The 12,425-nt window shown below is 56.0% G+C and overlaps 1 protein-coding gene across 1 annotated transcript; it reads left to right on the plus strand.

Moving 5' to 3' along the window:
* Window positions 1-1,114: 1,114 nt before the first annotated feature.
* On the plus strand, window positions 1,115-10,961 carry RAB11FIP1 (RAB11 family interacting protein 1; the record flags this gene model as incomplete). Its single annotated transcript, XM_080360248.1, has 6 exons — window positions 1,115-1,455; window positions 4,266-4,708; window positions 5,134-5,941; window positions 6,875-8,593; window positions 9,644-9,749; window positions 10,743-10,961. The coding sequence occupies 6 exons, from the start codon at window positions 1,115-1,117 to the stop codon at window positions 10,959-10,961; spliced, it is 3,636 nt and encodes a 1,211-aa protein (XP_080216374.1).
* Between the last annotated feature and the right edge of the window lie 1,464 nt (window positions 10,962-12,425).

A 12,425-nucleotide genomic window follows, 5' to 3' on the forward strand; every position in this document is an offset into this window, starting at 1 on the left:
TACACCTGTACATACCATACAAACCTCTACACACACCTGTACACCCCTCTATACACCTGTCCATACACCTATCCATAGCATACACACCTCTACACACCCCTGTACATACACTTGTACCTACCACACGCCCCTCTAAGCCCCCGTATGCACCTGTACATACACCTATACATACCATACAAACCTCTACACACACCTGTACACATCACACACACCTGTACACCCCTCTATACACCTGTCCATAGCATACACACCTCTACACACCCCTGTACACACATCTGTACCTACCACACGCCCCTCTAAGCCCCTGTATGCACCTGTACATACACCTGTACATACCATACATACCTCTACACACACCTGTACACATCACACACACCTGTACACCCCTCTATACACCTGTCCATACACCTATCCATAGCAGACACACCTCTACACACCCCTGTACATACACCTGTACCTACCACACGTCCCTCTAAGCCCCCGTATGCACCTGTACATACACCTATACATACCATACAAACCTCTACACACACCTGTACACATCACACACACCTGTACACCCCTCTATACACCTGTCCATAGCATACACACCTCTACACACCCCTGTACATACACCTGTACCTACCACACGCCCCTCTAAGCCCCTGTATGCACCTGTACATGCACCTATACATACCATACAAACCTTTACACACACCTGTACACATCACACACACCTGTACACCCCTCTATACACCTGTCCATAGCATACACACCTCTACACACCCCTGTACATACATCTGTACGTACCACACACTCCTCTAAGCCCCTGTATGCACCTGTACATACACCTATACATACCATACAAACCTCTACACACACCTGTACACATCACACACACCTGTACACCCCTCTATACACCTGTACATACACCTGCCCACACCTGTACGCAACAGGCGCCCAGGCCCCGCCCCTCCCCGGCCCCGCCCCTTCCCCGGCCCCGCCCCGCGCTCTCGCGAGAGGGGCGGGGCTCTGGGTGGGACCGCACCGGGCGGCACCGGCGGCACCGGTCCGGTGATCGCGCCGCTCCCCTCGTTCGCTCCGCTCCGCTCCCCTTCCCTCCCCTCCCGCCGCCATGTCGGGCCTGGCCCCGGCCTGGGTGCCCACCCACGTGCAGGTGACGGTGCTGCGGGCGCGGGGGCTGCGGGCCAAGGCGGCGGCGGGCGGCGGCGGCAGCGATGCCTACACCGTGATGGCGCTGGGCCGCGACAAGTTCTCCACGTCGGTGGCGGAGCGGTGCCAGGGCCAGCCCGTGTGGCGGGAGGAGGCCACGTTCGAGCTGCCGCCGCCGGCGCGGCCCGCCGCCCTGCGCCTCACCGTGCTGCACCGCGCCCTCGTGGGGCTCGACAAGTTCCTGGGCCGCGCAGAGGTGGACCTGGCCGCCCTGAGGGCCGACGGCGGGCGGCGGCACTCCAGGTGCGGACGGCGGGCGGCGGACGGGCGGCTGAGCCCCGCGGGACGGGGCTGCGGGGATCTGTGCCCCTAAGGGGTTGAGGAGAGGGGTGGGGGGGCTCTGAGCTCCAGGAGGGGTGAGAAGAGGGATGGGGGGTCCTCTGTGCCCCACAGGGGTTGGGGAGAGGGGTGGGGGGGATTCTGAGCCCCAGAGGAGGTGAGGAGAGGGATGGGGGGTCCTCTGTGCCCCACAGGGGTTGGGGAGAGGGATGGGGGGCTCTGAGCCCCACAAGGGTTGGAGGGAGGAATGGGGGGTCCTCTGTGCCCCACAGGGGTTGGGGAGAGGGGTGGGGGGGATTCTGAGCCCCAAAGGAGGTGAGAAGAGGGATGGGGGGTCCTCTGTGCCCCACAGGGGTTGGGGAGAGGGATGGGGGGGGCTCTGAGCTCCAGGAGGGGTGAGAAGAGGGATGGGGGGTCTTCTGTGCCCCACAGGGGTTGGGGAGAGGGCTGGGGGGCATTCTGAGCCCCAAAGGAGGTGAGGAGAGGGATGGGGGGCTCTGAGCCCCACAAGGGTTGGAGGGAGGAATGGGGGGTCCTCTGTGCCCCACAGGGGTTGAGGAGAGGGATGGGGGGGCTCTAAGCCCCACAGGGACCTGGCATTCTAGTGGGGACCACAGTTCCCCCTGGGATGTCCCTGTTCCTCATCAGAATCTCTGTGCCCCATGGGGACCCCTCATGGGGGTGTGGGGCTCTGTGGGGGACCCTGTGGCCCATGGGGACCCCTCATGCTCCTGGAGGGCCCATGGGGTGACCCCTTGGGGCAGGGTCCCTCCCGCTGTGGGTCAGCCCCCTGTGGCTCTGGGGTGCCCGTCCCCTGGGAGAAGCCGGGAGTCCTTTTTCGGGTGCTTTTTCCACCAGTTCTGGGGTTTGATTTTGAAACTAACAACACACGCTGGGAACAGCCGGACTGTCCCCAGAAACTTAATGTGTTCACAGCGCCTTCTCCTCCCGACAGAGAAGGAAAGCAGGCTGAGGCCAGCTCATTACCCATTTTTCTTAATGAACACTTAGCAGAGCTTAAGCGCATGTAAGAGCAGGTAATGCAGTGTTTTATGGGCTGGCTTCACACCGAGCTGGGACACTGGCCTTTAATCCCGAGTGCCAGATCTGTGTCATCCTCGCGTAAACACCGGGACGGTGCTGGAATCCCAGGGCTGTTACTGGGAGGGTTTACTGGGAGTCAGCAGCCTTGTAATGTGGCTTTCGGTGGCCGGTGAGTCACCTTCCTCCTCCCGCTCACCTGAGCACATCCAGGTTGTGTTTCTTGACAAAGCCGTCACTGCTTCTGAAGCCTTAATTATAACGTGGCTGTCATTAAGGTTGTGTCAAGGCTAATGTGTTTACGCTGCGAGCGTGATGCGCCTTCGGTCAGCAAAGTTTCATAGTAAATGATATTAATAAGATTTTGTGTTCTGTAGTTCTGGGGGAGGTTGTCGGTGCGTTGTTGACTTTCACGGCTGTGTTTCAGCCTTTCGCTGAGCACGTAGTTTGTATTTTGGATGCAGTTGGAACAGAGCAGAGAGCGCAGGGTGAATTGTGGCGCTGCAGAGTGCAGGATGCTCCTAGAAATCACGGGGCTCAGAACAAAAGTGCCCAGCGCTGGCTTGTGTTACAGGATTCGCGATTCCCTTGGTGCTGCAGCTTTAGGGACCCGGCAAAACCTCCTATTTCCTTAAAGAATGCGTTCCGTGGTGCTGTGTCCCGTAACGTCAGGGCTGCAGCGTGGTGCTCGAGCGCTCCTGTCCCTCTAACGTGTTTCTCAGTGGCAGATTCTGAATTCACCTCCTTGGGTTGACACTCACTGGGTTTGAATTTTCTCTGGAGCAACTCGCCTTTTCCTGTTCTCTTCCGTTCTCCCAGCACACCTCCAAAGAAATGAAGTGCAGGTTGGTGGAGAGCAGATTTGCATGCTCTGTTTCCTTTATTTTCATGCACCAGCCGGTGAGAGGAAGAATTCCCAGGCGGTTTTTCCTCTCGGTTCTGTGGGGTCAGGAATTCCGCGGCTCCAGCCACAGACAAAACGAGTATCGGTGCGCGGTGCTGATAATTGCCTTTGCCAGCCCCGGTGTGGTTTGAACATCGTTGAGATGTAATTGGGCACATGTGATATAACGTGTAGATGGTGGTGTTGCAGTTCAAGATACCTCGAGCACTTATTTAATACGCAGTGGTTAATATTCTGGAGCCGCGTTTCGCAGCGGGTTTGAGGTTCGGGGTGAGCGGAATGTCCTTCCTGGTGCGCCGGGTGGGGAGCGGTGAGTGGAAATCCCCGTCGGGCTGTGCTCCGGCTCTCCGGGTGCTGATTAGGGGTTCTGGAGCTTTGTGGCCATTAAGATAGCGACAGAAGGAGCTGGAATGAAAGGTATGAGGGTGTGGGGCGTGTGTGCGGCTCCAGGTCCAGCTCTCCGAGGCTTTCGCACCCACTTCAAAGTCCTGACCTCTGCGAGCTTCTTTGGAAGCCAGATAAAGGCACAGAAGAGAGTGGCTGAGCTGAAATACAGGAATTCCATGTTGGGGGGGATTTTCTTCTTTTTTTTAACCTTTCCTGGTTTGGTTTAAAAAAAAACCCCAAGTAATAACTTTCTATTTATGATAAGAAATGTTTTCCTTGGCACCTGGGGCTGTGTGATTATGATGTAGCTATAAGATTAAAGGCACTTTTTTTTCCCCTACACTGTAGGCTTATTTGTTTTATGCAGCATAAATACTGTCTGTTGTTCTAAAATACCCTCTCAAGGACTTGTTTGTAAAAGGAAACGTCCTTGTTGCTGCAGGTGGTACAAGCTCCGCTCCAAGCCAGGGAAAAAAGAGAAGGAGAGAGGGGAGATCGAAGTGGACATCCAGTTCATGAGGAGCAACATGACCGCCAGCATGTTTGACCTGTCCGCCAAGGACAAGCCTCGCTCGCCCTTCGGGAAGCTCAAGGACAAGCTCAAGGGGAAGAGGAGCAGCGGCTTTTCCGACACGGCGTCGGAGATCGTCCCCAGCGCCACGCACTCCCCGGCCGACAGCGAGGACGAGGCGGCCGAGAAGGAGAAGAAGAAATCCAAGCTCAAAACGCTGTTCTCCAAGCCCGGGCTGCAGAAGACGTCGCTGTCGCAGTCCATGTCCGTCCTGCCCACGCTGCAGCCCGTCACCACCAGGGTCCGGCTGCATCCCCGCGACTTCCACCCGCACTGGGACGACGAGGAGCCCGAGGCCTCCCCGACCTCGGAACGTGAGTGGTGGCGCTCGCTGCGCTGAGCAGGCACAAAGGCTTTCCCCAAGGGTTTGCTCACACTTTGCATGCTTTTTGAGCACTGGTTAAATCCTTCTTGCTGAAGGAACCCGTAGGAGGTCACTTCTGTGGTGTGTGTGCACGTTACGCTCAGGGCTGAGCTCACCCTGGGACAGCACAGACACAGCCCCACGGTAATTAATCCGCGGTAGTTTTGGGTCATTAAATGGCGCACGTGGTCCGGTGTGCTGAGGGCTGGCAGGGCTGCGGGCGCGGAGGGTTTGGAAGCAGCTGGTACAGTCACACTTGCTGTGTTTCTGTTCCCACAACCCGTTAATGACTGTGAAGCGCTGCGGTTGTCGGCGGCGAGTGTCAGAGCAAAGGGTATTCTCGCATCTTGAATTTCTCCCTGTTTATTTTTCCAGAAGCCTTTGGAAATGCCCTGGAAGAGAAGTCCTCTCCTGCTCCATCTCCCGTGTTTAAATCTCGTAAAATGGCAACGTTGGACAGCAGGCAGCTGCACCAGGGAGCCGCCGGCCACCCCAAGAAAGAAGGGCTGTCTTTGTTCAGTGGCCTTAAATCCAAAGGCGATCCCGTTTCCAAGTCCAGTCTGTGCATCAATGGCAGCCACGTCTACATGGAGGAGAGCACGGCCAGGGACAGCACTCCAGCCTCTTCCCCCTCTCCTCGCAACCTGAGGAGGAAGCAGCTCTGTGTGTCAGAAGAGAACCTGTCTGCCAGAGCCACCAAAGCGCCCGAGGAGGCAGGGGGCGCGTCTCCCGGCCATGCCTTCTCCTTCTCTGGCTCTGCGTCCCTGGAGACCTTTAAATCCATGACTCTGCCGTCGTACAAGCTGCTCACCAGTGAAGAACACCTGGAAACCAGCGTTCCTCCCAGCGCCGAGCTTGTTAGAGAGCCCAGAAAAACGGACCACAAGAAGTCTGCCTTGCTCTCTCTGGTCACGGGGAAGAAGGAAGCAGCCAAGACCGCTGATGCTGAGAATAGTCCTGACAGCACCCTGCGGGATGAGGAAAACAAAGTTCCGGAAGAGGAGAGCGAGCAAGAGGCCGAACGTCTGGAACCTCCGGCAGGTTTAAGCAGCGGGGACCCTTCCGGAGCCGCGCACCACGCAGACGACGCCTTTGCAGAGAAGCAGCCGCTCAACCCTTTCGAGGAGGAACGGAAACCTGACCGAGCTGCTGCGCCCGCAAAGACCAGAGCTGTCAAGCCCAGGTCAGTGGCGTTTCCTCCCGCGGGTGACGGGGTGGCGGGTGCAGCGGCGGCTGTTAATGGGGCTGTTCCGCTGCAGAGCAGTATGTGTCGGCTTAGACCTCGTGTGCGGAACCTGCTGCTCTGCCCGGTGCCTGGGGGTCACTGCGCTTTTGGTGACAAATAATCATTCCGAGTTGTTCCTCGGTGCCAAAAAGAGGCTGGTACAGGGATGTTCCTTATAAGCGATGCTGAAATAGCGGTTGTCCAGGTGCAGGCGTCTTTGCAGGTGTTGTAGGGGTGATTTTTCCTGCTGGATCTTCTGCACAAACTAACAATTCTTCTGAGCTGTGTGGCTTGAACGTACCCAGGGGCTGAAACACCAGTTCTGTCGTCTCCTCTGTACTGGGCTGTGCTCTTCAGAAGCGTCCATCTCGGAGCCCTGCTGCTATTGCCGTTGTTCACAGCAACGTGAGGGACATTTGTGTGCATTTGTACACAGGCTTTTTCGGAAATTCTGCTCCTTTATCCTTCATATATATATAAAAAAACCTCTCCGTGTGTGTGTTTTTATATATATGAGGCTGTGTCCTACTAATGAGTCTACGTTTTGTGTCTGTCTAACTCCTTATTTTCAGTGCTTCTCCTGTTAAACATCTTCCTTACGAAGTGTCTTACGTACTAATGTGATTGCTTGAGGTGCAAAAGACAGGACAGTGCTTAAAGCAACCGCAGTAACCTGTGCAAGCTCTGCAGCTGGCATGTTCTGACCCAAACCGAGCACTTTGTGAAGGCACATTAGTGTGTGTGGAGTCTGGCAGGCGGGCTCTGAGGTCTCCTGCCAGTACAGTTCGTCCCCAGCGTTAGGAGCTGGTGGAGTCCGGTGCTGACGCTTTGTCTGTTGTGCCTCGTGTTGCATCTGCCAGTGACATGCGAGTTTTTTGTCCCTTTTTGCAGACCGGGCGTGACTTCAGAGGAGGAAACCCACGCCACGCTTCCTGCTCTTGCACCCGATTCCCTGCCTGCTTTTCTCTCTGTGCACCGCACCAGCGGTGACAATAATCCTTTCATTTCTAAAACGGGACGAAAGGTCCAAGTGCCAGGCTCTGAAAACATTACAGCTTCTCCCGCACCTGCTACTTCTCCTGCTCCTTTTGCTTCAGAGCTTTCGAATGGCAAGAACCCCTTTGCTCCCGAGCGGGTCAGGGCATTTGCAGCCCCAGATGCTGAAGGTTCTCCCCGTTTTCCTTCATCCCCCCATCCCGCAGCCTCCGTTCCCAAAGCGCTTTTCCCCTGGGAGCTCTCTGGTCGTGGCAATAACCCTTTTGCTGGTGAGTGGGGGCAGAGCCCGTGGGGCCAGGGTCCAGGCACGCAGCCCTCCCAGGGTCCTGCTCCCCGCTCCGAGCGCCACTTTGGTGACAATAACCCCTTTGTACCCAAGCCTGGGCAGGAGGCAGGTGCGCCGGGTTTCAAAGCTGTCACTGGTTCTTCCCCTCGGTGCCTCCCCGGTGGTCAAAGCTGTTCCTCGGCAGAGCTGGGACACGCTGGTCGCGATGCTTCGGGGAGCTCTGCAGATGCGGCTGTAACCCGTAATGTCATCGCCTTGTCGCACCCCCCGGGCAGCCCTTCCCGCAGCCCTGGGCTGGCGCCAGAGCAGCGCGACTCTGCTCGGCTCCGGGCCGAGGGCTCTTCAGTGAGAAGGGAGGCAGGTGACGGGCCCGTGTCCGGGGTGGGGGCGGCTGTCGGGGAGGACTCTGTCACCCCGCAGCCGCCACCACGGCTGGCTGTGACGCCGAATGAGCGCACACCGGGTTCCGGGGCTGCGCAGTTGGGTGCTGATGTTCCTCCTTCAGGCCACGGTGTCAAACCTGCGCCTGGGCTGCCGGTACCTGACGATAAAGCCCCTGATGCTCACGGGTACCTCCCCCAGAGCGGCTCAGCAGAGGCTGGCGCTCCACCGGTGATGCTCAGAGATGACAGCAATAAGAGGCTTTTAAAAAACAAAGGTGACGATGATTTATTTGACTATCTTACAAACCTAAAGTCTGCTGTTCCCGTTACTGCGGACCACGGCCCGAGACTGCTCGGTCTCCCGGTTATTCCGGAGGGCGGCTCCGATGACGAGCTGCTGGGCGACTGTCAGGAGAACCACGGCGATAAAAACCTTTCAAATACTGGCAAGGGGTCCCTGGATTTAATGCTGGAGCCCGCTGAGAGCTCTGCGGCAGCCCAGGCCGCCCCCGGGGGAGGAGGAGGAGGAGGAAGGGCTCCTGGTGCCGGCGAGCCGCCCACCAGGGTCGATGTTCATGGTGTCAGTGCAGCTGACTCAGGCCCAGGTGTGATGTCTCATTCCAGGGAGTGTAATAGTTACTTGGAGAAACAAGAACTGAACGTAGAGGCAGGTGCTGAGGAGCGTGCAGAGCGTGACTTCTTTGAGCCTTCTGCTTCCTCTTCCTCCTTGTCAAACCCTTCCCAGCCCTACTCTTCCTCTCGTCCTCTTCTCTCTGACACCCCGAGTCATAGAGCAGAGTCTCCGAAAAAGCCAACAGCCGAGGGCTTCGCAGATAAAGCAGGAAATTCTGGCGAGAAGAAGCTCCTTCAGGCGCGGGTTTCGCCCTCTGACGCGTCCCCGGCCCACGGGCAGCGGGGCGGCGAACCCGCGTCTCCCAAGCACAGGTGAGACAACGTGGGGGACGCACGGAGAGTTTCGGTGCTGCTCTGAGCCTCGTTTTCCTTGCGGGGAGCGCAGCTCTGGCTCTCCAGCTGCACTTTGGTGCCTTTGGTGGTGATGTGGCACCGTACGGCTGTCACCTCCCCGGCTTCATTGGCATCTGGGTCCTGTTGTGCCAGCGCAGGGTCATTGCTGGCACCAGGTACGTGTTTAGCGGTGCCCGGGGCACTGAGGGGACCTGCCCTGTGTCACCTCGTAGCAAAACCCCTGGGAGAGCTTGGTGGCAGTTTAAGAAATAGGGTCATTTCATCAAAGTGGGGAAGCGGGCTGGAATTGATCCATTTGTCAGAAACGGGGGAACGTCACAGGGAGCCTGATGACCTGGGGCGCATCGTTCCCCATGAACTGGGGTGCATCGTTCCCCATGAACTGGGGTGCATCGTTCCCTGGCCAAACGGGGCTCCTGAGCCCCAAAATGAAGGGGTGCAGCTGCAGCCTGTGCACAGGGCTGTTTCTGTCCACCCTGAGAGCTCCACCTGCAGAACCTGCTGCTGCCAGGCTGGCACTTACCGAGATACAAATACAATCTCCTTCCTATGCTAAAATTTGCAATATGAATCCTGCAGCTCATGGCGTAAGTTCAGCTTGGAAAAGACGTAATAAATGCTTGTCCCAGGACAGTAGAACTATTTGATGTGTTGCAAGAGCCACAAATGTGATCTCGTGAGGAAAGTCAGGCTCAAATACCAGTGTGTGAGAGATCAGTGTGCGCTGCCGTCCCGAGCACACGGACCTGCCTGGTCCTTCGTGTTTCCATTGTTGCTGCTTTGTTATCTCCAGTGCCTTAAGTCTGTAAAGACAGTAGAGAACTGGAGCGTATTTACATACCCTATAGCTTAGACAGAAATGCTCTGTCTTCCTGAAGCTGACCCGCTCATCTCTGGAGATAGAGAAGGGCAGGGATTTTTTCCAGTTCCTTGCTATGTTTTAGTCTGAAGACCCGTGTAGCGTTACGTGTGCTGCCTCAGTAACATGAACCTTCTTTGCTGTTGCAGACTCCATCCCGTGAAGCCGATGAACACCACAGCGAACAAGTCGCAAACTAAAAACCTGAACGTCATCAGCACGATGAGCGAAAAGCTGCTGGAGGTGAACGTGAAGGTACGGAGGAAAGCGGCGCTTTAAACCAAAGCTCAAGCACTCAGTTGAACAGAGTTCGTGTGTTCGTTTGCCTGGGCTCGCATCTCACATATCCTGGGCAGAAAAAGAACAGAGGTTATTAGGCCATGGGGGGTGTGAACTTTCCTTTGTCAGTCCCCAGAGGCAGGAACAGCCTTCCAATGTTTTCTTGCCAACGCCAGCGCTGGGCGGCTGTGGTGAGGCCGGCGCTGCCCTGGGAGGTCATGCCCGTGGTGACGTGCAGCAGCTGCGGAACTCGGACCAGCACTAATTACTCGCTGTTTGTTTTCAGATGCAATTAGTCCCCAGAGCTCGTTTTCACCCCGAAATAAGTGTGTGGCTCTTAAAGCCGGGGAGGTGGGAAGAGTCACCTGTGGGTGGCTGCTGCCTTGTGTGCTGCGGGAATATCCTGTGCAGGCTGAGAGTCAAAGCACGGCCGCTTCCCAGGAGCGTACCTGTGCACCGGCGTCAGCACTTGATTTAAAGCAGTTTTTGGCATAATCGTGGCCTCAAAAGAGACCCCCAGGCTTGAGGGGTTGTGTTGATCAGAATGGCTGGAACAGGCAACAGGGAACAGCCCTGGGCAGCGTTATTGTCTCAGGGATTTTTGGGGAAACAGGAGGTTGGTACCAAAGTGACTGTGGTGCCTCCTTCTGGTGTGAGTGGAAAAGCAGAAAATGCGAGTTAACTGATTCAAACTGGCCTGTTGCCGTTTCAAAAGAGCTGAAAACGTGTAATTATTGTCGTGGTGGTTCCACGTAGGGAATGACGCTTGCCGAAGCCACACAGCCGTGCGGTGCTTTCACAGTGACAACCGCAATACGAGGGCGGCGCCAGAGGCCCGGGTGTTTCTGGCTCTTCACCGTGGGTTTGGTTGGTGGTTGGTGTTTAAACCCCTGAGCCAGCTCCAGGTCATCCCATCGCTGTTTTGAAGCGCCCGTGTGTCCGCACTGACCCTGCCTTTCTCTCTCCCAGAAATACGACCCTTCGGATCCCGCCTACGCGTACGCGCAGCTGACACACGACGAGCTGATCCAGCTGGTGCTGAAGCAGAAGGACACGATCACCAGGAAGGACGTGCAGGTGCGGGAGCTGGAGGATTACATCGACAACCTGCTGGTGCGCGTCATGGAGGAGACCCCCAACATCCTACGCGTCTCCACGTCCGCCAACAAAAAAGCCGGGAAGATGTAGGAGCGCTGGTTGAGCAAAGGGCTGAATTTGCGCCGGTGGAGGTTGGTTAACGAGGAGACGACGCGGAGTCGGTGGGACTGGTCGTGCTGCCCGCAGAAAATGGGCTCTTTCCTGTTCCTGCCTTGAGCAACTCTGTCTGATTAGTAGTTACATCAGCTCTTGTCGATGGAGCCGGGAGCGGAGCCAACTTGCCATATTTGTTTTCTGGTGTCTTTCCATGATTTGGGAAGATTTGGTGAGGCATCTAATCTGAAGGCTGATGGCGCTAGGAAGGACGAAGGGTTTTTGATGTGTTTTGCCTGCCAGCAAGGCACTGATGATCCTCTATGAAGGTTTTTTTCCCATGGTTTTGTTCCGTAGCGGCTTTGATAGATGAATTACTCTCCTTTCTGTTTCAGTTGTAGTGCAATACAAAATCTTGTACAGTAGAGCTTGAGGATTTGATTGTTTTTAAAGAAGAAAATAACTCCAGAGAGAAGCCCAAAGATGTCTGCTTCGCACCAGGGCTCGATTTTAGAGCAGTTAATGCCCTGAAAGTTGAATGCAAGTTAAACTTTAGACTGAAAAGGAGGAAGCAAAGCTGAGTTAATGTCGTGACGTACGTGTTGTTCAGAGCGGTTCTCCAGGGGATTCTGGTGCAGGACACACGGAGGTGTCGTGGTGCGTTTGTCCACCGCAGGAATGGTGATGAACCTGGGCAGAGGTGCATGTGAAATCAGCGGCTGTTCTGTTACTGGCGCCACGTTCCTGACCGGAGGTTGTTCGTGGGGAGCGAAGGTCCGGCCGGTGCTGTGGTTCCCCGGCGTGGCCACGGCTGTCCCTGCCCGCGGGGACGGTGACAATTTGCCTCTGACACGTCGCAGTTCATTAAATGTAAATACCTGGGCTTTTGGAGCTGGGGCTTCCCTGGAACAACCTCCGCAGGTGATGAGTCTCACAACACTTCTGTGCGTTCCTTGTGTAGCCGGGGAGGAACCGAATCGCCCTCCCCTGGGGATCGAGGCTTCTTCCCCCAAAAAACTAAACGTGACTCTTGTCAAAGATCAAAAAGCTCAGACGCCTCTTTGCGGCTCTGGGACTTACCGGGTTGCCAGAGTCTGTAAAAGGCTTGTGAGAAAGCTGAAATACCAAAAGAGGGGGCAGCAGGGGACCAAAGCGGACGCTCCTGCCCTCAGGAGTTGGGTCACTCCTGGCTCAGCTCCAGTGGGCTGAGTTTCTACCACCACTTTTCTCCAGCAAAGCACTTTATCGCGGGACTAGACCAGCTGGGCCGGCTATCGACCTCTTAGCCGTCTTTTCATAGAACACTGGACACTACTGGACACTCCTCATACTGTATTTTTGTAGTGAAGAGTAGTTTAATATATTTGCCTAGAGATGTGAACATTTATTGGAAAAATCAAAAAATGCTGTTAATGACATTTATTACTGTAAACTGATTCCCAAAGCTGTTGTGGCTTTTGC

The sequence above is a fragment of the Nesoenas mayeri genome (genome assembly GCF_963082525.1).
Source record: "Nesoenas mayeri genome assembly, chromosome: 27".
Taxonomy (NCBI): domain Eukaryota; kingdom Metazoa; phylum Chordata; class Aves; order Columbiformes; family Columbidae; genus Nesoenas; species Nesoenas mayeri.